At 40.2% G+C, this 26,386-nt stretch overlaps 1 protein-coding gene across 2 annotated transcripts; it reads right to left on the reverse strand.

Annotated features, from left to right (window-relative positions):
- Positions 1-20: 20 nt before the first annotated feature.
- LOC130167585 (mitochondrial intermediate peptidase-like) lies at positions 21-26,268 on the reverse strand. Of its 2 annotated transcripts, XR_008827311.1 has the most exons (20): positions 25,727-26,268; positions 25,405-25,578; positions 24,746-24,834; positions 24,438-24,524; positions 24,222-24,285; positions 23,901-24,083; positions 23,312-23,468; positions 22,999-23,047; positions 22,353-22,413; positions 22,054-22,106; positions 19,209-19,362; positions 18,925-19,002; positions 18,356-18,563; positions 17,265-17,374; positions 16,947-17,021; positions 16,033-16,149; positions 11,821-11,942; positions 10,765-10,838; positions 1,539-1,699; positions 21-602 (listed from the first exon to the last, which is right to left on the reverse strand). XR_008827311.1 is itself a non-coding variant. In XM_056373909.1 (19 exons), the coding sequence occupies exons 1-19, from the start codon at positions 25,871-25,873 to the stop codon at positions 1,599-1,601; spliced, it is 2,103 nt and encodes a 700-aa protein (XP_056229884.1). In that variant the 5' UTR covers positions 25,874-26,263; the 3' UTR covers positions 1,108-1,598. The 2 variants fall into 2 exon arrangements, 1 of the variants encoding a protein (XP_056229884.1); XM_056373909.1 differs by lacking the exon at positions 21-602 and having other exon boundaries at positions 1,108-1,699; positions 25,727-26,263.
- Positions 26,269-26,386: the final 118 nt, after the last annotated feature.

The following is a 26,386-nucleotide window of genomic DNA, read 5'->3' on the forward strand; positions in this document are numbered from 1 at the left end:
AAAAAAACCTGTAAACTATTTTGACCAGTGTCTGAGTTATTGAGTGGAGGTCAGACAAAACAAACATTTTGTGGATGTCAAACTGTGACAGGAATTCTTCCCTATATTATTTTACATTTTATAGGCAAACAATTGATTATTCTGTAAAAATGATCAAAATTAATAAAGAAAATAATAAGAGAATGAGACTGGCAAAGCCACAGAAGACATTATACAACAGTTTTCACAGGCTGAGTAGAAGTTAACTGACGTGTCAAATTATTGGAGTGCCCCTTTAAGTATAATGAATCCCTTTACTAACATTTAGATTGTTTCAACTAAAGTGCAGCCTCATATCCAGACAATTAGACAAACTGCGATGTTGCAGCCTCTGTGTGGTTAAAGTCACCCAGCTCGTTCAGTGACAGTGTGTTCACACCTTCAATAACCATGTGAAACTGCTCCGCGCTCCCTGCCTTGGGTCTCAGATCCGAGCAAGGGCAAGCAAGGACATTGTCTCGGGGAGCAGCTGCAGTCCCAGCTCAGCTGATAATTACTGTCTGAATGTACTGAAACAGATGCAAACAGCCGTTCTGTCGAGCAGGCTGCATGTTCTGGGGCATCTGTGGAAATGTGAAGAAACCTTTAGAAACCAAACTACAAGAAGCTCTGTTTTAAAGTTATGTTTGAGCAGCTTTAACACAGTATGAAGTAAAAAGAACAAAATATGAACTTTCCATAATAAATCAACTGACTGATATTTCTACACTGAGCCACACAAGCTATGAATAACACAACCCAAAACAGAACTGGCCAAAACTTTCCCATTTACAACTGAAAATCCATAACACAAAATGCTGGACTCCTCCTCCTCCTCCCCCGTCAGAAACTCCTGACAGACAAAACAGATGGAGCGGTATTAATTTAAAGTCTAAACAATGACCACATGACAGGAAGAGCAGATTAGGTATTCTTCCTCACGCTGATTTGATCAGGAAAAAACAATGTTGTGCTAGTGTGTGAGCTGAAAGGGGATATTATATTATGGGATATATTATGGGATATTAGCTGTGGAACTAATAGATTAATGAAAATAAAGGCATATTAAATGATGAAAACCACAAAACATATCAACTCATAGAAATTTATAGGGATATATTACATTACATTTTCTGTTCATTTTTAACAAAGTTCAGTGGTGAGAAAATGTCGAAAAACATATGTACAAACTCAAAATTGTATGATGAATGAACAGGCCTTAGCACAAGTTACTGTTACATATGTTGAAATGTCATTATTGTGCCTGTGAATGGGGCAGAACTGACCATAATCTGCAACAATTAATAATTAGAGATTACCAGGAGTTTTCAGAGTTGGCATCAAGTTTTTAAGTCTTATCATTTTACCTTTTCTTGACAGCAGAATTGGCAAAAAATAACAAGTAAGTCAATGTGACTTTAAGAGACATCAACAATACATGTAATGCAAACAATTCATTTACAGACAAAGTAAAGACGCTTAGTAAGAATGAGTGTGCACTTTGCTGCCAGTGCTTTCACCTCTTGGCTCAGCAGCAAAGATTCAAGTCCATGTCCACGCCACCAGAGACACATCTTCTTTCAGCTTTCAGAGTCCATGATGAAAGTCTCAAAGTTAGGGTTGAGCTCAGACACCAGCGCGTCAACAAAGTCCTCAATTGTGGGTCGTCTCTGTAGCATCCCTGTCACACAGAAACACAGAGCAGCAGGTTTCAGTGGGTGTGTGTGTGTATGTATGTGGGTGTGTGTGTGTGTGTGTGTGTGTTTAAGAGAGAGGAAAAAAAAAAGCTCTGGCGAGGCACTGGGATGAACTGGTTTTCCATTTACTGACAGTCCATCTCGCCTCATTCTAATAGGAAAAGTACAGATTTTCTGATCCTTTAAATATTTTTAACCTGAAGTCACAGCAGAGGTTTTACAGAACAGAGCAGGCATTTTTCAAAAATCCTTTGAAGCAAGTGCTATTTTTATCCCAAATTAAGTTAAAATCCAATTAAGTTACTGGATACAGGCTGCAGCCCGTGAGACTTTTGATCTAATTTCAGCTCTCTAGCAATGTCATCCACACTAGTATAATGTATTTCAGATATGATGTACTTTACGGATGGTTTTATTCATAGTCAGGGCAATGTTGCATTCTAATGAATGTATTTTAAAGTAAAAGTTTAAGGAAATTTCCATATTTTGGACAACAAAACTTCATTATTATATCTAATCATTAAAGACGATGTGCAGCATTTTGTGTTTTTCTGAACCTCACAGATTCTCCTTATACTGAAAAGAAAAGAGAACAGGCACAGAAACTCAGAGAAACACCTTGAATTGGCCTCAGATGGTGACATTACCACAGCAGACTGTATGTAGTAAAACAACACTATGAAGTTCTCAACTTCTGTTTTTTGCCTTAACAAAACTAAAGGCTATATTGTACATTTTATAGATTTTTATAAGGGTGATACTGAGCTCACACTCTCTTTACACCAGACTGTGACTAGTGCCGTAGAGCAAATATGACCGTGCAGCCGTGAGCAAGCCATGGGAATGTCTGTCTGTGTTTTGAGAGCCCGTCTGCCAGCTCATGCATGGAGGACTCCCTTGCTCGCTTTACAATTCAGCTGCACGCCGGCTTTGAAGTCAGTTCATTTCCCCTTGTGTAGCTGCCAATGTAAATAGGCGCTCTCCCCTCCCCCGCTTTCCTGCATGGGTCACCTCCAACGCACACACACACGCACACACATGCACGCACACAAGCAAGTCTGCACAGGCACGCATGAATGGAGACGCAAAGAGTTTCACACAGCTATCCTGAATGTACGGACACACATCAAGATATGGACAGTCGAACGCAGACACACAGAGAGAGAGAGACACACACACACACACACACACACACATTATTGTGGAGTGTGTGTTGCTGCCATCCTGAAACTGGCTCAGCAGGTAGAAACTGAGTGCAGTTCTGGCCTGGCCTGCAGTGAATCTCCTTGCATGAGAACACCAGAGAAGGGATTATCATCTCCTCTTACCCACCCCACCGGTCGCACCCTGCCCCTTGGCTAAAAGATGATACCAACGTACAGGGGTCCCCAACACACTGCAACCACAATGCCCCAGGATCCCTGGGAACAAGGCAGCCACATGAAAGCGATGACTTCCAACCATAAATGACAGTCCTAATTAAAGAGCTGAAGGATGTTTTTGCTGTGACCACTGTTGACCTCTATGGCATTTGAGGACCACTTTAAAGTGGACACCAAAATGCTATGAACAGCTTAAGCTGCATTAATAAATGTTAATACAGAGAACATAGATGAATATTAATGAATGAATATCTATTTAATGATGGAAAACAAGACTAAGAGTGTACAGCCATGCTACAATGCTCACAATGACAAAACTGACATGCATTGAGTGTGTGGCACATTTAGTATAGTCACATCTATTTCTAAAAGTTTAGTTTTTTTTAAATACATGCTAGTCATGGGGTTCTTAAAAAAACTATTTAGCTGCAATTTATTTTTTTATTTAATATTATTTAGCTAGCTTGTTTTCCATTTCATGTGCATTAATAATGACTGACATCTGCAACAAATGCTGGGATGCTAACTATCATGATTTGTTTTGCAGCTTCAAGATCCAGCAAATTCAACCAATTCTGGACATTTAAAGCAAAAACCACCAATATTTCTGTTGTGGACAATAAAAGCTGAAAGATGCTGAAACGCATAACAGGGCGGAGGTGAACTGCCTCGTTCAACACCTTTCACATCACACATAGACATTTGACCCTTTGATGATGTGAAAATATTGATTAGTGCTGCTCTAATCTAAGCGGCTTCATGATCAGGGAACTCCCACTTGGGAGGGGAAAATGTATCATTGGTCTCAAATGATTACGTGTCCATGGAGTACACCACTAATTCCTACATGAATATCCTCTTCTCAGTTGCCCTACTATGCACAAAGTTCGGGGTCAGTCACAGAAAAGCATCCTTGAAGGTGGAAGGCTTCCAGGATTGAAGGGTAGTCAACTCTCCACTCGCTACACCAGTATGCGGCACAAAAACAACAAAGCAACAGGCGCACAGGTACACACATGTTCTGACATGACACTTGTTTACTTATTACAGTACGTGAGCAGACAGAGCTGTGGGCTCAGCTACTCATTTGAACTCTCAACACACTGTCTGCAGCGTCACCACCACTTTCTCTAATAGATGTAATTTCCTGACTGTGTATCCACAGGGGGATCTGATGTCTGGAGCTCTGGCTGCCACAGGTTTGTGTGTTAAACAAGCAAAGTTAACAGGACAAGAGTGATGAGAGAGGCAGAGAGAGGAGGAGGAGGAGGAAGAGAGAGAAAGAGACAGAATTAGAGATAGAAAAGGGAGGTGTGATCACAAAAGAAGGGCAGGTAAACAATAGTGCCCTCACTGGCTTCTCACCACCAGCTGCCTGTGGTGTCAGCACCTGGGTCTCACATGGTGTCCAACAGTGGATGAGGAGAGGATCAACAATAAGCAAAGAGGAGTGAGTCTTTTCTCAACCCAGGTCTCTGGGAGAGTTTGAGAGGAATGCACAGATAACCTCAAAGTCATAACAGCAGTGTGGAGGAGTATCGGATCTGAGAAGCTGCTTTAATAGATACACACAAGGAGGTGGGGCTGATCCGGCAAATCAGACTGGCAGGGTACATTTGACATACTGTAAAGGGTGATCACTAAAGGTGATGGGCTTGGAAAGAAAATGGATGCACTGCTTTTGATTTAACTGCAAAACACAGGTAACACAGAAGGTAAATGAGTGAAATGTTCAACTGATTATTAAAAATAGTTTCAGATAAAATTTCTGTCGATCGACAAATTGACTAAGGCTGTCGCTGCAGTTCTAGTTCACAGTAAGGTGTTTTTCTTTTAATTCATGCAAACCAACCCAGTACCACCTCATCGATTATCTGGACAACTAAAATCGACTCCACAGATTCACACAGGCCATCCAGCTGCTTGTGGTTTACAGCAGCACCTCATCAGTGCAGATACTGTACGAGTCTGTGTTTATGATTGATAGCACAGTTACAGTGGGCAGAAGTGTACACTCACTCTTGGCTACGCACTGAGGAAAAACCAGAGCCAAACTAAACATAGGCTTTGCTTTGTGTCCATTGTTGAGAGAGCCTTAGGACAGAGGCTTTGCCGTGTGAGTCATCTCGTATTTAAGAGTTTCCATTTCCATTCATAATGGCACTGACAGCCATTGAGGAACATGGCCTCTACCTATTACAGTCATCTCAGGGCCCGCAGCATTAGCCAACTTGGCCAGCAGAGTTTGGGTAAGACAGCAGGTGTTAAAAGACACATGATGAACAAAGTATTCAAAATAACAGCGCTATCCTCAGACAAATTGCTGATTAATAAAGCTCTTTTTAACCAAAACCCTGATGTGCAGATACACACATTTAGGCCACAGAAAAGCCTCACTGGAGCAATTGGCTGTTGAGTACCTTGCTCAAGGGTACTTCAAAAGTACTTGTTAGGGAAGGAAAGTGCAATACTCTTTTTCTCTCTTTCTCTCTCCCTGTCCAATTTTTCCAAGCTGGTGTGGGAACGTTCAAATCACAGACCCTCTTCTTTAGCTCAACTTCCACAGCCTCTTCTCGTCCTTAATTGTTATTTTCTTGAACCAGACCAGAGGGACTCTTATTGAGAAATGGAAACTCATTTTAAACTGACAGTGCACTTTAACACAGCTCTTGGCTTTTCTGCCTTTTTACCTCTTACAGGAGTATGTACACAGTATGCACAGAATAACTTGTTTATTTACTCAAAGGGTGGTGGGTGATGGGTATCAGTGAAATGAAGACCTATGTGGCTGGCTAACAGCTCTGAGGCCTTGGTAATGACAACTCTGGGGACAAGAATTCAGCAGAAATGTTTCAAAATTGCTATGCAGCCTGCAGCTACTGCTGGTAGAATTTATCAAGCATCTGAGTTACCGCCTAGAAAGAGTTATGTATGTCATGACGGATACAGAAATAAACTGTCTGATGCCCTACATTCTTATAAAAGCTGATAAATAAAATAATGCTCCCCTTTTTTGGCCAAATAATATGAAATGTGATTTTTATTTTGAACATATGTACAATTTAAAGACTTTAATTATAACTTAAATAGACCTATTGGCTTTTCTACACCAGCATACTGACCCATAACTTGGTTTCTTGGCTCCCTGAAATACTCTGCAGCAAGCACTTCTTTTTTTACCTGGATCTTGCTATTACAGCACTAATCAGCACTGTTGGAGAGTGTCCTCAACCAATCCAAAGGCTTAGCTTAAACTGGCTGTTTTATAAGAGCTATTGATCCCACTCCCATGGGTTTGGCTGTGTTCTGTTCTTTCATGATTTAATCGGTTGCTTTTATAGGCCAATTACACCTACTTGCAACTTGGAGGGAGCAGCAGTTTGCCACATTTGTACATTTAAAATGTGAAGAAACTGTAGCATGCAGTAACATGAGCCCCAGCCTCACCTCCTCTGCGACTTGTACACGGAGCTCAAAGTCACTCAAGTCAGAGAAGAGTATATGATCACACATTTCAAAACAAATTTCTGACTGATTCGGTAGCTGTTTAGCTGCTGCTCATAACCATTCCAAACATGTCAAAGTGTGAAAAGCAGTTACCTCTTTCAGACCTGGAGGCAAGCCATTGGTTCAATGCCTCTGTAATTATGCCTTTGAAGTTCAGGAAGCTTTTTCTACAAACCACACTTAAGACAGGCCCAGAAAGCAAGCAGGACAAGGGTGATGACAAACATTGCACTGGGAGGGTCTTTGTTGAGTAAGTGCCTTCATAAAAGAAGAAAAAAGAAAAAACCTACAATGTAAATGAGGAAAAACCCTACAAAACACCGTAAGCCAATATCTTAATGTAAAAACGTTTTCTTCACCTGAACCTGCATAAAACTAAAATGTATTAAAATGCACAATCAGACTTATGCAACTTAACACAGTCTCAGATTATATGGGTCAGGTTATGTTTAAAAAGAACTAGTTCATGTAACGTGTTGTCCGACCTCGTCCTAAGGCAAAAGTGTTAACATCTGTTCTGAAAAGCATATACTCGAAGCACACAACAAGCAGTTCTGATGACGTATACTTATGACTTAAAACATGCGTGCCAGAAATTTTAATTCCACCATGACGTTTGCACTTGTGGTTTTATATGTCAAATAGTTATAACTATGGCAATTTCCTGACTTTTTCTCTAGCGCCACCATTTGGCCAGAGCTCCATTTCCATCACAAAAAAGCAACAACAAACTGCCATCTATTTCTGGAGCAACGCCAAATATGTCTTAAAATGTTTCAGGACTTTAATTACTTTTTTCTTCACAGCTCTGTGGTCATCAAAAGGCAAATTACTGTCAGTAAATCAAGGATAAGACATTTCCCTCTGTGCCTGCACTGCACGGCGCACTGAACGATAATTTTCATCACAAATCATGTCTGCTTTTAAGTAAGGGCTATAAATTATGTATTTTGTGGCTTTACAGCTAAGCTGTGAAGTTTATCAAATCCTCTCCTGAAGTTCAAACAGAACTATATATTATTGTCACAAAAATGCTGTGGGACTGTAGAGACCACCGTGCTCTTGGGGTTTATTAGAAACTATGCAAGCAGTCAAGAACTATTCAGCCAAGCTGCCTCCGGACAAAGAACTAACGGGGTCCTGGGACTCAGCTGCCTAGACCAAGTAGATCCATTTTCTGTGCTTGGCGGTCGGGGCTATGGGAACAGTCTGGGCTATGAAAGCCCTCTCTGTAGCAGGACCCGAGGTTCAGTTCAGTCAGTCGCTCACCTTTCACTCTCTCCTTCCCTTTCTCTCCTTTTTCTTCCCTCTTTCTCTCTCTTTTTCTCTGTCTCCCCCACTCAGTCCTGATGATGCTGGTCTGGATTTAATGCCCAGGTTTACATTTCAACACCGTCTTTCCTGGGAAACATCCAGTAGCAGGCATGGCAGGGAGCCATGCAGATAAAGACTGGCCTCTGATTAGCCTTCCCAGACCTGCTCCGGTTCCCCGTGTGCCCTTGTGCCCCCTCTACCACCCCGCCAAAGTGGATAGCAAGGAAATGTTACACACCTCCATTTACAAGGGTCTTTGTTTGAAAGGATTACGTGTAATGGGTTGGATCTGGATTCAGTATCCTTCCTCTCGTCTTCAGGTCTCTTGTGGCCTAAATACTCCTTTAGACATAAAAAGGGCCCTTCTTATTCGCTTCAAAATCCGTTTCCATTCCCCAATAGGAATTCAAGATGATTGCTATGAACCTCTCAACCCCACAGTGAAGAACAGTGAAAAACTAAATGTTTCAGCACATGCACTGATGTGGTTTTATAACTCTGACTTTAGCGTTCATGATGTTAGGGTAAATTATGAGGACATATGTAGCCATCAAAATGGCAAGGAGGCTGAATGAGTCTTAGCTTAAGCATTTCTCCAGACCTAGAATAGATTTTATTATGATTTTTTCTTAAAAAAGAAAGAAATGTTTTTTCGATGATTATCATAAATGCAGGTGCACAGAGTGAAACTGGACTCAAAAGTGTATTATAGGACACTGCCAAAAATGTTAGACTGGAACTAACATTTAGCCATTTCAAGGCTCTTTTAATTTGATCTGCATTTTTTTGTTATAAAATGAAATTATTTTAACTAGCCACATTCCCAATGCAGATATTTTTGCAGTCTTAGACTCGTACAATGACTTATGGCTGGGAAAGACAACCAGAGGGATCAATATGACCCTGATAACTATTCTGCACACAGGGCCTTGGCCTATAATTAGAGTAGCATGCACTTCAAAGGGAGCCATAAAAGCAAATATTCTTAGTTCAACAACAGTTAATTGGACAGTAGATCTAATAACAAGGATCTGCTCTGTTGGTGGTTGTAATTTCAGAGGCTGGGTGCAGCCCTGGTTGGAGCTGTCAGAGGGACAATCCGATGGGGAAGGGAGGAGGTGACCCTGAGGGAGAGATTTACTGTACACTCCCAATTGTCACCTGATATTACTACTCCCTCTCACCTTCTCTTCTGTTGTCCTGTCCAGACATGCCACAGAGACTGCTCAAGGAGGGGAGGAGCAAAGGAAGTGACGGGAGGATGAAGCGAGGAGGGCAAAAGGAAGCAGTAGTTTTTCTTGCCTGTCAATCCTAAAGCTTCTGATACAGTGACATAATCTGATTAACTACAGTTTGATGGTTACAAACCTGGAGAAAAGCTGAAAGACAGAGCGCTAGTTTCACATGTTTCAATGCAAACATTTGGTAATTAGTATACAGAGCAAAGTACAGCTGCGGCTAATGTGAATATCATTAGTTTTGCAGGTATTTAGTCATAAACCAAAATATCAGACAAATTCATTTTTGACCTGGTGCTGTCACTAGATGAAAAGTCAGCAGTCGCAAAATCAGTAGGATTCATTGTCTGGGGACCATGAGTGTCTGTTCAAAGTTTCATGGCAATCCATCCAATAGATCATCCAAAGGCCATCTGTAGAGCCATGTCGTTAGCATGGCTAAAAATGTATTTGATCTCAAGTGGTTAAACACACAGTGGAATGTACTAGTCTGTGTTCTCAGCCCTGCAGAGTCAGCAGTGTTTAGTTCTCAGACCCATAATCATCCATGTCTGTCCTCCCCTCTTTCTAGATTTTATTTGTGCATAGAAAAGTAACACGATACACAATGTCATTTTTTTAATTAAAGCAGATCAAATAACTGAGCTTAGAAAAGGGCTGGACTAAAGTAGAATGAACACTCTGGCTGCCACAGAGGGAGCTAACTTGACAATTTACTTTAGCCTGACATAGCAGGACTGGCTGAGTCTCTGAGTTGACAAAGCTCCTGTAAACAAAGATAAGAAACCTTGGGAGGTATGTTAAACCGGTAAATATGTGCCACTGTGGAGGCTCCAGCACAGATTGGGCCAAACCACAACAGCAACAGCTGTGAACAGCTGGAAAAAACATGACTAATAGACTCACAGCTGCTTCTGCCTGATGACAAACTCAAGTTAATACTAAGATTCCCCTCAGGTGATCTTCAACACAACCTTTGCAAGTGAGGTTAGGCCTCAATTATACTCCCTTTCAGACGCTCACACGGACAGCTGCGGACACCACGGACGTGTGGTTGCTCTGGTTTCTAGTCTGCACCAAGGACCCATGCACAGTTGGTGCCCTTGTAGCATAATGGCCACGCTTGGAGGCTACGCACAAAGCCATGCGTACACCCTCTGATGACGGAATTTACGTCACTCTGACCCTAGGTGACCCTCACATACTTGCAGTTGTGGAAAGTACAACACTAGCCTTAAAGGACTGTAATGGAGATCAAGAACATTTGTCTATCTAACTTGCTATAAAATACCCATTTGCCCCAAATCATTGCTATTAATAAACAGTTTGATGTGTGATGGAAACCCCCACGTTCTCTTGACCCCTTTTCTGGTGCTACTGGAAACAATGTGATGGACAGTTTAATTCCTAATCTGAAGGAAACCTGGAAATAAATTCAGGGAAATCTGGAGTATAACTATAGTAACCGTAGATACTGGAGGGAGAAGTGAGGCATAAAGGTGTCATTCTTAAGCCTGATATAACCCAAACATTTTGAGATTAACTGGTATAAGTGAAAAGAATCTTTCAACTTTTGAGGGAAAAAAAAAGTTGGACATAGGAAGTTACCTTCCACCATCAGCATGGGCTCCTTGGCTCCTCCATGGGCCAGCATCTCCCGACGATAACGTTCACCCATTTCTCTGAAAAAACACAGAGAGCGAGACAAAGACAGACAGAGAGGAGAGAGAGATATGGTTACAGACACCTGTATTCTCCTCTGTCAGCTCCTCATACCCCTCCAACACCACTGCCACCACTTGGAGCCCAGGGCCAAGTCTCCTAAGCTGACAAGCAGCAGACAAGTGACAGGAAACAGAGATCTGACAACTGCAGGTGGAACTAAAACAATCTCAAAAGGAAAGCAAAGAGAGGAAGAGAGAGAGACGGCAAAAGAAGAGAAAGGGAAAGAACAAGAGAAATAGTGAGAAAACGCTGCAGGGCTTGAATTGATGGAGATAAGGTTGAGGTTTTGTTTTTCAAAACAAAGTCTTTGTGCTTTGTCCAGGGGCAAACACTTGTGAAAAGGGAGGGTCTGGTAATGGGGATGCTGGTTGTGTGTCTGTGAATTACAGCAGACACCTGCCTAGCCAGTGCAAGTTTCACATTAATGTCACGTTCAATGTCTGGCGGCAAAGCCTCAAACAGTATCCAGGGAAGGCGGCCTGTCAGGGGGGATCTGTCTCAGTGCTCTAAACGCAAAACAGGTTCACGCTGTGCTTTCACATTATTTGTGTAGTAAATTGAATGTCTAAATTTGTCATTTTCATCTCTGTGATACCAACATATTCAAACATAATCAAATATGGCACATTATTCAAATCGAAACAAAATGAATCTCCCTGATGTGTTTTAACTTCAATATTCTGTTATTTATCAGAATCAATAAAATGGTGCAAAAGGTTTGAATATCTGACAAAGTACCAGCATGGAATTTAAATTCATATGCTGTTTTCCTGGGCTTCTATTTTTAGGTAGAGGAGTTTTATCAAATCAGTACAAAGTTCATTACTAGTTCCCTCTCATGCGAAAGTGTACTTGATATCAAATGCTCAATTTGAACTTTCTGTGCTGAGTTTGATAGTTTGTTATTGAATTTTTTTTAACCTTAAGCAGCTGTCTCACCTGTTTAAAGGATCCTGAACAAAGCACTGTCTCCACACCATTGAGGCCACAGCCCGGGACATGAGGTAGGAGTAATACTTGGCCCCATAGCCAATCAGGTGGCTGAATCTCAGCTGCCATGCCTACACCAGAAAAAAAAAGAAGAAGGTCCACATCCACAGGTTGTACTACAGCAGACTGGATGTGACAGAGGAAAGAAGTGACAGCAGAATTATGTCTCACAAATAGAGGAAATTACACAAAGAGTGCATGCAATTCTTGCTTGCTACTATGAATTAGTTTTGACTAAATTAAACATGTAATGTGTTTGATGGAAACGGTGTATATGGTGAGGCTGCGGTGTGGCAGAGGGAGGACATCACAGCCTTAAAAGGATTAAGCGTCTGTGGTTGTAAAACTTGTTGAGAGAAGCTGTTCCATGAGCACAGCTAACTATTCCAGTAAAAAGGCACAAAGTGAGGCTGTAGATGATGACTACAACTCAAACTAAAACTATAGTCAGGCATAAAAACCATCTCCATAAATTATCAACCTTCTTTCATGTTTTTCTTTTGACATTGGAACTAAACTGATGTGGATATTAATAAACAGTTGGATAAATATGTCAAATACTCTTTTCATCTTTTAAGCTGCTTCCATTGTCTTTATATTGGTGGAATATATACAGCCAACCCCAACAAACCTCTACAACAAAGCATTAAATCACAACCTGCCAGTTCCTTCTTTAAAGGACAAAACATGGAAATTCCTAAATGGTCTTTTCTCCTCTTTTCTCCCTCATAGTTGCCTGAGGGGGCCCCCTCTCCATATCTATAAAGACAAGCTCTTTTATGATCTTTGCAAACGGGGACTCTGGGGGAATTCAGCTGGCAAACACTCAAACATTCAGCCTGTTAGAGAAGACAGCAGCTGCCATAGTTAACAAAACCATAACAGACTACAGACGCCTCCCTCAAACTCCACATTAAAAAAAACTTTAAACATGTTAATGATGTATACTCCGACTGCAAGTGAAATAACTGTCTGAATGAAAGCATAATGCATGAAATGTTCTGTGTTTGTACGCAGACAACCTTCATGCTTCAGTACTATAAGAGGGAAAAACTAGGTATATTTTTATTGGCCTTGGTGACTGGTGTATTTTTGCAACCCAAAACTAACCCTTTTCATCATACTGTATTTAACCATGACACACATCACTGACATACTTAATTATAATTTAATTTCATTAAGTTGACATGGCAAAACTTGACATGGCAAAACTTGATAGCAAACAGTTGCTTATTTACACACCACACAGATAAAGATTAATTCTAGCATTAATTTGTAGTTGTAAGTCCAACATTGACTGTACTTTTAGCCCTGTTTTTGGTCACTACCTACTACTGAGGAAAAAATCTGGAGCTAAATGCTGTACTTTGCCAGCTTGCTATTTGGTGCTGAGTAGGTGATGTACAGCGGGTTTATCAATAAAAAACAGCTGCCTACTGCAGCCGAAAACAACACCATGACAGCGCTGAGAGTGAAACAAAACAGTAGAGATGCAGGACGGAAAACCAAAACAATGATTTTTGAGACGCTATAAAAAGCATACAGCTGAGGGGAACAGAGTCACGTGATAATTCTCTGTGGGTTCCACAGTATATATTGTAATATGATCCATAGTAATAAAAATATTGACTTTAATCTGCCATGTCCGATTGAGAATAAGATCTCAGATCTTGCATGATTTTTAAGGGAGACCTGAGTACATTCATTCTGTCTAAGGCATTCTATATTACATTGTTTGCTAAAGAATAATATCAATGACATTATGAAATTTAATCAAAAGTCTATTTCATCAATTCTGGATTATAATGACAGGATTGTATTATGGAATCATATCTGGAATCATAATTGTTACCTCTGTATATACATTTTATTTTAACATACTGAAGTTTGGGCTAAAATATATAACAAGGAGTTCAAAATTAATCCTTGAAATTTTTATGGATTGATTCTAATAAAAGATCTTAAAATTTATGTTATGGGATGACAAAGTGTAATGAACTTTGTCTGTTAATGTCTAAAATGGGAGCTCCTCATCGTCACCGTGGTGGAAGAGAGCTTGGTGGTTTGACCTGGCCTGAGTGATCCAACAGCGTTAAAAAATACCTAAGCTCCAAAGTGTCAACTTGATGAGACTCTTCTGGCTGTAGTGACTTTAATAAGAGTGAATAGCACTCCTCAGAGGATTTAAGGCTCACAAAACCACAGGAAAGCTGAAGTTGTCTGTTTCGTCAGCTGAACGCAGCAGTGATACACTGCCTCAGGTCATGTGGGTTAGAAGTCTGTTTTAGACTTTTAGAATCAAACTCACATGAGAGAAAAACTGACAGAAAATGTTCACAAAATTAATTGACAGATTATGCTGTTCTGTGCTTTTTTTGTTGTACATTTTTAGTTTAATTAAAGTTTTTAACCAGTGGGAAAGTCAGCCTTTCATTTGGAAACTTTGATTCCACTGTATTTCCTACGTGGTTAATAGCTGCTGCTATTTTGGGGGGAAAAAAAGCAGCTATTGAAGAGCTATTTGGTATGTCTGTCTTAGTGTTTGACAACAATCGCCACAATGTGCAACGAAAATGATTTTTTAGACTTCCAAGCTCCTCTTTGTTTCCAATCCCTTAGCCACACATCAAATGATTAATGTCAACTTTTGTGAGAGAGTGTAAGTGGGTCACATGTCAGCAAGATATCCTTTTGATCCTTACACACAAAGGACACAAAGTCAGCACAGGCCTTTTACTCTGTTCCACTTGTACGTGAGACAAAAGACAGTTTTGTTCTTTCCAAACTCAACTGGTAGTGTTTTGTCCATGGTGCTAAGGTGCAACAACACATTTTTACAGGAGAATGTGGAAAAATATGAGCCAGGCCTTGCCTTAAAAACACTTAAAAAGAGGATCATTAAAAAGAGGCACAAACACTTGGTCCCGGAGCATTCAAGCCAAGAATTGCAGATTAGAGAAATGTCAACACAGCAAGCAGAACATTTTGCTTTCTGCCATTTATTTCCAAATATTATCTTCAGCTCAAGGGTGAGCATGTGGTCTGTGTTACTCACAGCTGATCCTCTCTCTCAGCGCACAGCGGGAACTGATAGCCCTGCTCTATAAACTATACACATGTCAGCGTCACCCCAGTGTTTATAATCTGTGGCCCTCCGTAACCTATTAGCCACTCAAATGTTCGCTTTTCTGTGGAAACTTTTCCTGTGCTGTGTTTCCATGAGGAGAAAGAGAGATGCAGAGGGTAAATTTAAAAAAGAGACAAGTTTAAGTAGAGTCTGTCACTGAAGGATCTAAACAAATCTGTTTTCAGTTGCGCTGATCCAATGATGATCCAATCCTCGATAGTCAAGCACTGCAATCATCTGCAGTTCAAATGAGGAAAACGATCCTGCTGCGGTTAGCTGTGCACATGGAGGTGAAGTGTCTGTTAGAGCTTTCAGTGTGGTTTGAAAAGTTGAAGAGAAATAACTGCAACAGTGGGAAACTGTATGACATAAACCACAAGCTCTGGCGAGGGAGCTACAAAGCAGGGCACAAGCAGAAGTGTAGGAGGACTCCTGTGAGGAGAAACGCTGGCTGGGGCACTGACAACTGGGAGAATATACAGCAGTTCTGAAATCTCTATTCCTGATGGCACCCCACATAATTATAGCCCAGAGTAAATGCGCTATGAAGACCATTTCTGGCTAAATTATGACTGTGCTTTTGATTCCCTTCTCCCTGCTGGCCTCATCCCCTCGCCCACAGCTGCAAAAGTAGGGGAAATAGAGAGATTTTTTCATTAAAGGACCGGGAGGAAGAGTTTCAAATATTTCCCCCAGGGAGAGCTCATTCAAAGTATACCTCTGCTTTGTTATTTTAGCAGGGCTTCAAAAAAAGACTTTAATCCCTTAAACGCTGCTGTGCCTGGGTAAAAGATATAAAACCAGAGAGAAAGAGGAAGGAAAGAGAAGGAGAAAGGGAAATCAGAGTAGAAAGTCCTCAGTGAAGTGTGTGTTGTTTCTGTGCTGTGATCACCTGGACAGAACTTTCCCCAAATTATCATCAACCTCAAAGACTGTAACAGATCTCATGATACAATATTTAGGAGACCAGCTACAAAAAAGAAATGAACTCAAAGACAGTGTGTGAAATAGCACAAAGACAGACAGGGATGTACCGTATTGGGGGTATAAGGCAAGCCGTAGAATTTCTGCTGCATCTCCTTCAGAATTTCTGTGGTGGAGCGGTTCTGAGGTTTGCTGTGGTAGATCTGGTCCAAGACTGCATAGAAAATCTGCCCAGGAGGGAAAACAACACAGCTCCTACTGAGTCAGTCCTGCACATACAGTACAAGCTCAACAGAGGAAAGAAAAGAAAATTTGTAGACTTCTCTATAGAAATATGGGAAAATAATAGCATTTATATTGTTGTATTTAACATCAACAATGAATTAAAAGAACAAGCAGTTAAACTAGGTTGAGGGTGCTTTTTGTTTGAGTCTAACACAGGGCTTAATCCCTGACCAGTAAAACTGCTAAAAGACAAATAAACCAGGAGGACAAAACTAGAAAAAGGTAATGTGGTTTAATGATTTAACAGAAATCACCAACTCAGTGGTAGTTTCACAAACACTAAATCAGGAAAAAAAACTTGTGTAACCCCTTGAACTACCAGATGCTGTTAAATGTTTATGATAAGTACGATTTCCGCATCCTTCATCCATAAAGGACTTGAGGCTTTCCAACTTAAAGGAATGTTCATTATCAAAACATCGGTATCTTCAGCTTTCCATCATGACTTCAGAGAAGCACCGAAGCTGGAGGTCAAGGATGGCTCTGAGTGACTAGGTGTTTCTGTTATTTACTATTTACTTATTTATTCTCCCTATTAGCATGGCATATTGACAGCAGTGAAATACCTCTGACAAAAAGCTCCATGGAAACATCCTTTGAACTGTCACAAAAACAGGTATCATAAACTAGCTACCATGAGTTGTGAAAAGATCCTGCGGTTGTGTTTTCCCTGAAAAGTGAAGCACTGTATACTTTTAGTTTTAACTGTGGGTCATGTGTGTGGGACTGATCGCTGTACCTGCAGCTGGGTGTCGGCAGCTCCGCACACTTTCTTCGACTCACATAGCCGAGCCACCATACTCTCAGGCAGAGGCTGAGGAGACAGAATAAACATGTTGGTAAGAATTCAATTAACTCTGTTTTCTTGCATCATAGAAAGGTTTACATAGTATCAGCCAATGCAACACAATTTACAACATCATAGCTAAAATGAAAAATGAAGGTGTTCATAATACTATAATTATGATTAATTGGACAAAATGTATCTGCAATCTTTAAGTCTCACTAGTGCAAATCTGTCTTCATATTGGGGTTTATGTTGAGGGTTTAGGTGTACCTGTCCAGTTTCATAATGGCGTGCAAACTGACTGATGACTCGATAGTCAGTTGCAAAGTACTCCATGAGGATGGAGGGGACTTCAGCAAAGTCGGTTGCACATCTGGTTCCTAGAGAAAAGATGTCAGAGCTCAGATATAACGGGGAAAAAAACATAAAACAAAGGAAGGCTTAGTTCAATCTTGCTGTGTGGGCTGATGCAGACGCAGATCTATCACCCACTCTGTACCTTGGCATTCACACTGTGCTCCTCATGAAGACAGTGTAATAATACAAATCTCAAGTGATTTGTGGTGCAATGACAAAACCAGGTCTTTATATTCCCCAAAAAAGAACACATCACTCCAATTGGCTCATCCTTTTAGACTGCAAGTACTGTACATCACTCTGACCATCCACAGAGGATTAAATGTAATATCATGTGCAGCATCAGACATTAAAAAGATATTATGAGAACTGAAAAATGTAGCATTAACTTACTGGTAACGCATCCATTGTGGGTGTTTAGACACAATTCAAACTTAAGTAGCATGTCTTAAAAGGTGTAAACATGGTGTCCACTGAAGAAACAGCCTCCAGTTGAGTTAATAGATACCATTATTACTGTAAAATAAATACTTTTGGGATCTTGAATTACTAGCAAAGGTATCCATCAACTTCATCTGGCAAGTGAAACAGTGTTGAATGACAGCTTTGGCAGCCAAGGATTCAGTCTAAACCTCTCCCTGGGGCTTACACTTAATCGGATTTACCCTCAATTTTCAATTCAACACGCTGTAATGAATAACCTATAGCTCTGTACCTAACTACATAATTCTAGCTTGTGACATTTGGACACGGCACAGCCATCATTTTCAGACACAAGTCTCATTAAACCTCAACCATCAATCACCTCCCACATTCCTGGACTATTAATACTTCACTAAATCCTCTGCCACGTTAACAGTTTGAATTGTACTGAATGATAAACGTGTACAATCTTAGCCCAATTATAATGACTTACTTTTGAAAGTAGATGTAAATCCAAATAAAGCTTTTAAATTGCACATGGTTACAGTAGCCAGCATGTTCTGTGTGTGCTCACGCCTCACCTGTGACATGCTGGTAGCGAGTGCGTCCCAGCATGGAGTGCATGGCGTGTCCCATCTCATGGAAGAGGTTCTCCATCATGCCTGGAGTGAGCAGGGTGGGGGCGCTCTTGGTGGCGTGGGGCAGACTCAGCATCAGCACCACAACTGGCAGCTGGTACTGACCTGTTTCCTGGCACCAACGGCCGCCGCGGATAGTGAAGTGACAGTCCTGGGAGAGAGAGGAAATGGTGAGGCCACGGGTGAGCAGGGAGGTAGAGACTGACAGAAAAAACATAATGTAGAGGAAGATGCATATTTTGTCACCGGTGTAATCAAGAGAATAACACAGGTCTACATCACTAACTGTGACCGTGCCCTCTTATTTGTCAGAGGTCTGAGTTGTCCGAGTGCCTTTCTAGTTTTTTTTTTTATTGTTTTATTTTTGTTTTTTGTAAAATACTTTATCATCTGTTATTTTAAAAGTGCAATATAAACTTTACTATTATCATATTATTATTAATTTAAAGCTTTTCCTAGACACGTCTAGACATCTAACATGAACCTCTGTAGATGAATGTATGTATACACACCTGATGAGGTTTATCTGACCGGTGGAAAAAGTCACAGTAGATATATCCCAGTAATCCCTCTGTTTCATGTACGACAGCCTAGAGGGACACACACACACACACACACACACATTCTTTGATTTTGATCTTTGAAATCTTTCACAATCCTTGAAAACTGTCTTTGGTTTAATGAAGAGCATAAAACAGACTTCCGTGAATAACATACATCGAAAGAGGCACTGATGCGTCATTAGCATAAAGAATCAACACAATCACAGACTGCTTCCAGTATTAGTAAGAGTTACCAGCTTGCGGACATCCTCGCTCCACACCTCACCAGCGCTGGGATGTTCAGACATGAGGGAGACACCATACAGCTGAGAGAAGAGGTTGTTCAAACCCTCCATACAGGCGCCCAGAGACAGGTAGGGACTGTACAGACTGGGCTCTATGTTGTACCTGACAAGACATAAAACATAAACTAATATAGAAATGAAAGAAGCAGCTGCTTTGAATCTTCAGGTCAGGTCAGTAGATCATGATGTGATTAGTCTTTGTTCACCAAATGTTTTAACATCCTTTATTTAAAAAGTCTAATCTACATATTCAATATTCAACAAAACTGAGTACATCCCTGATCAATATCACTAAAATGTTAAGTAATTACAATTTTATTTGTTTTTAGCCAAAGCCCAAGAAGAATGAAGCCAATTAATTTGAAAAACAGAAACATATGACCAATTAAACTGCAATGAAAGGCACATGTTTAAGAGCCAACTGCAACAAAAATCTTTCATTAGTGAAATTCCATTCTCTTATTTATTTATTTATTTTTTTTAAATACTATGCATGACTTTATTTCTGATGACAGATTTGAGCCTCCTGGGCATGGATGATTTCAGTCTTGCACAAATCTGTGGGGAGATGTTCAGGCATTCTTCACATAGGATTGTTTTCAGCTGCTCTTTGCTCTTAAAAAAACAATAAATGACTCTAAGGAATAACACAGGAAATAAAAAATGTGCTGTGTCCCTAATGGAAAATAATCTTCTGTCTTCAGGTGACACAAGAGTGCCTCCCATCTTCTACTGTACTGAGGAAAGTATCAAACTATTTGAAAGTCACCGGATGTAGACTGTTGGTATAAACATGCCATTGGGTGCCTGTTTCAGACCACATTCTCCTCCCTTTCTGCTTCCCCTGCCTGTTACTGTTTTTATAATCCCCTTTGCAACAACGTCTGAACTGGCAACCTACACATTGAAAATGGCAAGTTTTGATGAGATTTGGATCGTGTAATCATACCGTTGACGTACGTGTTTGGTGCTTTTCGTGGCATTTTCTTTGCAGGGAATCAGCTGTTTAAATGACATTGCAAATATTCTACCAAATTAAGTTCCCTTCAAACACTATTTTGCAGGAACACCTTCACTGCATCCTGGGCAAGACGATTGTGACTGGTTTAAAGAAATGCTAACAATCCAGAGCATTTTTTTCCCAATAGCAGAATGATAATAGGTGCAGCCAGACCATTCCCCAATGGTGACACAGCGCTGTGGAGGCTATGCAAGACTAGATACTGAGTAAAATGTTCCAAAAAGCCCAATCCACATCAAATTCATTTTTAAGGACAGAAAAATCCCCAGTCTAAGCCACAAGGTTCTTGTCCTTGGGCCACCCGTTCTTAAAATGGATGCATTCATGCTGCTATAAGGCACTTTAGATAAAGACCACCAAACCAAAATGGTTGTTTAACAGCACATCTAGTGTATTATCAGTGATGAATAACAGACTGCTGCTGAGCACAGCTACCAGCTCTGTTTAACACAACCCCCCACGCAGACGCACACACAATCTGTACCTCATTCAGTATGGTTTGAACACTTCAAGTGGTTACTGATGGAAAATCAGAAAATTATTTGAGTGAGTGAGTTAGTGAAAAAGCATGGGATAGTGACCATTGGGTTTGTTAGAGAGATCAACTATTTTTGGGTCTGTGTGTGTGTGTGTGTGTGTGTGTGTGTGTGTGTGTGTGTGTGTGTGTGTGTGTGTCTAGTGGAAAACAGAAGCTGCTCTGGGGAAACTGCTTTTTAACTCAATCAGACTGCATCCTTAATTTCTTTATGGATCTCCTGCCAACTAGCAGAACCCAAAACCACATACACGAGAAGACTAGAAATTTCCTCTGCTGGAGGGGTGGCAGTATGAGAGAGTAGAGGACAAGATCTAGTCCTCCTCAGAACAGTTACCAACACATGTAAATGCACACACACAAGTTGGTGGCTGCTTAAATACAAAGGACACATGAGGGATCTATAACATCTGCAATAAAGATTTATTTAAAACTTCTCCAAAACATTTGGCCCAATGTGTTAATAGTCTCTGGTGAGTGCTAGGAAGGAAAAGTGCAGTTCATTAAGAACGGATATCTGTAAAAAATATTGAAGATGCTCAACAGCTAAACTTAGAACATGGCAGCATGATTTCTTAAGATGTGCTGTTTAAATTAGTTTGAAATGAAAACGTTTCAGTAATAGGGGTGCCCTGGATGCGTAGGGGTTCAAATTGAAAGGGAAAAGTTGAATCTCATTTAGAACAATCACACCTAACTTAGGTGGTCATCAAGTCAAAGCAGGTGAAGAGCGAAAGGGGCCAAGATCATCACAACCACGCATATCATCATAGCCAGAGAAATAAATGAGGAAAAAGTGTTGTTGTTCTGTTAAGGAGCAACAATTTTGCCACAATAATGTAGACACATGTTTAATGTAACAGACAAACGCTTTAGGGGCTGCAAAATGCATTGGAACCCAAGAGCAATACTAGGCATAAAAGACAGCGTGAACATAAAGTCACCCTAAAATGCCACTGGTACAAACAATAACAAAAGGACAACCACAGACTGAAGCAGGAGATGTTGATTATATCAGAATGTATTGTCCTGAATCAGAAGAGCAATATGAGAGAACACTTCGACAACTGCCATGCTTCTCCCTTAACAGCTTTTGTATCTGGATGCAATAACAACTTGCACCGTGCTGGAATATGGGGTTACAAACATCTTAGACCAACACAAAGATACTGATCAAGACGCCTTTATCAAATGACAGCATGCTGAAAATTACGTTTCATAAGATGGTATATACTCACCTTTCAGCACGCAAGACACCACTGAGGAACGGATGATCCCAGGGCATGAGCTCCTATAAGATAATACCAGGAGCTTTTCATTCACATTTGATATCAAACAAATTAATATAGACAAACTGAATTATAGTCAATAAAATACAGAATAAAACCTGGTCACATTAAAACCTTTAGGCACTTAATAGTACTTACATACTGAGGGAAATGTATAATATTTGAAAGTATGAGGATACACTGTAATGCTGTGTAGTTATAAATAAGATAATATTATGTATATGGAGAATATGTTGTGGACCACTCACAGAATTACGAGGGTTGAGTTTCTTCTTCATGTCCCCCATCATCTTGAAGTCTTTCGCTGTTCTGTGAGATAAAAAGAAAAACACCAAAAAAAGTCATGAGCTAATTGACTGGAGGCATTCATTCCAGTCTTTTCCCCGTTATCTCTACTCAGGGTCAAGGGGGGCCAGAACCTATCCCAGCATGCATTTGGCTGAAGGCAGGGAAACACCCTGGACAGACTGCCAGGCTAACACGCTCACATTCATACCTGTGGGTAATTTAGAGTCTCGGGTCCACCTGACTCACATATTTCTTGAGTGTTTAAGGAATCCCAAGCACACAGTATATACATGTTTAAAAATACGAAGAATGCAAACAACAAAAAAGACTGTGGCCTTCTGAATGTGAATCAACAGTGGAAATGTGACAAAATAATATGGACTCTTGGGCATCACTTTGTGTTAAGTGGCAGACAACTTATAGTTAACTATAAAGGGAAGTACCAAATTAATTGGGGCTTTAACAACTCAACCGTTTTTTAAGAACAATATATATATATATATGTATAAAAAAAAAAAAACAGGTCATGATAACAACCCTGTAGATTACTAAAGTTATTACTGAGTCTTTACATTTTTGACAAAAACTTTTAAGAGAGGACTGTACCTGTCTGACAGCTTGTCTGTTAACAACTGAAGAAAGCTCATCACCGTCTCTGCAAAGGGTAATAAAATAAGGTTTCAGCATGTAACACTATCTCAGACTAGTTGCCAAAGCCACAGAAAGAGCATCTTGGAAAAATAATTTAAGCAGCTTGTATTGAACTTCTAAAACAAGAATTATATGGTTAACAATTATTACTTATTCTTATATAGCATATACTCAAATATCTATTAAAATGTATATTTTCACACTCTCTTCGTCAAACAGTCATACTGTTACAGCAGTTACTGAAGCTGAAGCAAAGTGATGCACTAACCTGGTGTTTTGGCCATCGTTCCCTTTAGGGCTCTGTGACCATAGGACTCGTAGCCCACCAGTTTGGCCAGTTTGTATCTGCATTTCAGCAGCTCTTCCAGACACCCCATCAGATCTGCATTGGGATAGAGATAAATCCTGTAGGCAATCTCTCGCACCTACAAGTTAAAGACAGGACAAATTCATGATAAAACATACCACATCAAAGCGATATATGAAGAAGGCTGTTATGGTGTAAAGCAAAAAAAGAAAAAAAAAAATCTATTGATCAATAGTTAAAGGGCAAGCGGAGAGATCTTTGCATGATCTGTTGTAGACAGGAGTTATTAATTTACCTTCACCTGCACTGTAAAATATGTTATGATTTTAGTTTATAAACAATATTCTATAAACTAAAATGTTATGAAAAGAAAAAAATATTAGCTGTTTGAAAGAGAATTTGATTACTAATCAGGACAGAGCAGACTACTATAATTTTCAACCTGCCCTGATGTTCAGTCTTATTCTCTGTTATATGGCAAAGGCGCCACCTGCTGAACAAAAAGGGAGAAATATTCCAGTCACTTATCCACACACACTCCTGTACATACCAAGTCATCAGGGGAGTCTGCATGCAATCCCCCAACTTGAATGAAGCTTCCTTCACTTGCAAAGTGCAGGTGGAGATGTTCAGGAATTGCAGACCTTGCAATTCTGTTGGGCATGTGGGAACTGACCAAAAACTCATTGTTTAGATCCAACAGATTCACGTGCAGGGCAACTGCCTCTTTCCTCTGCAGGGAAAAGTTCAAGAAGAGTTCAGCAAATACATTGATGTTGTCTCCAATATGCATTTTTGATTAGTATTTTCACATCCATTTCTTTCAAGGCTATTTTGAAGTTGTAGTGACCGCACAGTCTGACTAACTCACCAGTTTGTCATCCAGATGAATTCCACTGATTTCAAAGTCGAACATGAACAACTCTGCTACTCGTCTAGAAAGGCAAACACAAAAGAATATTTAACGTTTCATCACAGGACATGATATCATTATTAGACACTAATGCAATCATGGAAAGAGATAAACAATTCTCAACACCTTCGACAGAGCCTACAATAAAACTTAATAAGATAATGATAAAATTACCTTGTGTCAGGGTCCAGCTGAGCCACAATATCTGGGTTGCCCAACAAATTTTTTAGGCTCTTGCATAACTCAACATTAGTATTCAGCCTGAAACATACAGTTAGAAAAACTGAACATATTTCAAGTACTTTTCAAGATCTACCTCAGCCAAAGCAAGCAGAAATATATATCTTTCAATAACCAGCATTGTCTTACTGATGTAAACCGTGTCATGCAACATGTTTTCTTAGTAATTGTTCTTGGTGTTGTGCAGCAGTGAAAAATGTAAAAACCATCAGTCAATCTGAGATCAATAAGTTGCCTCTTACTTCTCCACAACTGTGCCAATCTCTATACAGGTCTTCTCGGCAGCCTCGCGGAACGCTGCATCTGGATGAGCTACTTTTACAAAATCTGCCTGGATATTGGAAGAAAAATTACATATTACTTATAGCTCAATATAATAATGGCAAGGTCACCAAGTGAATGAACAAGCCAAACTTGTATTAAAAACAAATTCTCTCTGTGTGACAAAGTACAAATTAAGGTATGTATCCAGTATAGAGTATGTGAGTCATACTGCAGGTAGGTGCACAGTTTTAGCTACAGATGTGTCACTGCTGAAGCTGATGATGTTTAACTATCAGGATTGACCTATTGAAGCTATAACATCTACAAACAGGTTTGATGGGGATTCGAGGGGATTCGCTTGTATCTAGTGACACATTTTAAAGTTGAAAAATAAACTTGTCAGTGGTCTCAACAAATACATAAACACTGATACAACTGCTATTAGTTAACATCAGTCCAACTCATTTAACGGTCAACCTATGGTATCAACTGTGCACATTTCTTCCCACTTGGATTGGTACAGATGAACAGCAACCATTCAGAATATGTCTGCAAACTAATGCTGAAGAATAACTTTAATTATATCTTTGCACGGTTGTAATGCACAGTTTTGGCGTATTATGGGCACTGAACTCACCAGATCAGCCACTTTACACAAACCATCTGAGAGCTGGTCAAAAGAATCAACAGTCTCAACCCCTGAAGGACAAGAACAAGCTCTTTGCACCAGGAGCTCAGTGTTTTTGAGAGCTGCCTTTGTGGCTGCCTGGAAGCCTGCAGGACAGCTCAGCTCTGGCACACCAAACAAACCCTGCAACCGGAGAGAGAGACTGGTAATGTCATGAGATTTTAACCACAAACTAATCCAGCGTTTATGTAGCTGTATTTTTTAATTGAGGCTGTGTGCATTAATGCTACACTGCTGTAACTGAACGGACACATTTAAGGCATGTACAAACCACGCTTTTCTCGAAGAGGTCCGGTCTCCTGACAGATTTGGCATTGAAAGCAGCTCCAACAGGTGACCATGTTGTGACATTTCTCCGAACATGTGTCCACAAGCTTCTGTGCTTCACAAAGTATAGCAACCTTTTACACGCAGACATTTTGTTCTTATTCTGCTGTATGTCCTGCTGATATCTACTGGGTCTTGTAGTGCTCACAGGGGTTGACAGAGGACATGCTAAACTTTAGCTTTAACGTTAACCCGTTTGCAAAAGCCGCAAATGTAAACAGCTAATTTAAACAACGTTATTATATTCTACACCTTTCCTTTCGAGAAATTCAAGATTATTTGTTTTTTGTCATGTATGAAACATACCTGCCAGTCCAATAAACACAACCTCTCACATGTTAGCTCACTGGCTAGCTATCTAAGTCAATATACGTGACGGTTAGAGCTGGTATTTTCGTGAAAAGATAGAAACAAAAATTAATTCATAATGATTAACGTCATTTACACATATAAAACTATGTAATACTACAATGTAATTCGGAAATTATTGATTTTTTATCTCAACTTAGAGAGACAATTATTACAAACTGTACAAATCAAATATGTCGAAAGTGCGACAAGCTATCGAAATGCGTTACGTGATTTCATCACGCAGAACGGCCGC

This window comes from Seriola aureovittata, chromosome 4 (assembly GCF_021018895.1).
Source record: "Seriola aureovittata isolate HTS-2021-v1 ecotype China chromosome 4, ASM2101889v1, whole genome shotgun sequence".
Taxonomy (NCBI): Eukaryota; Metazoa; Chordata; class Actinopteri; order Carangiformes; family Carangidae; genus Seriola; species Seriola aureovittata.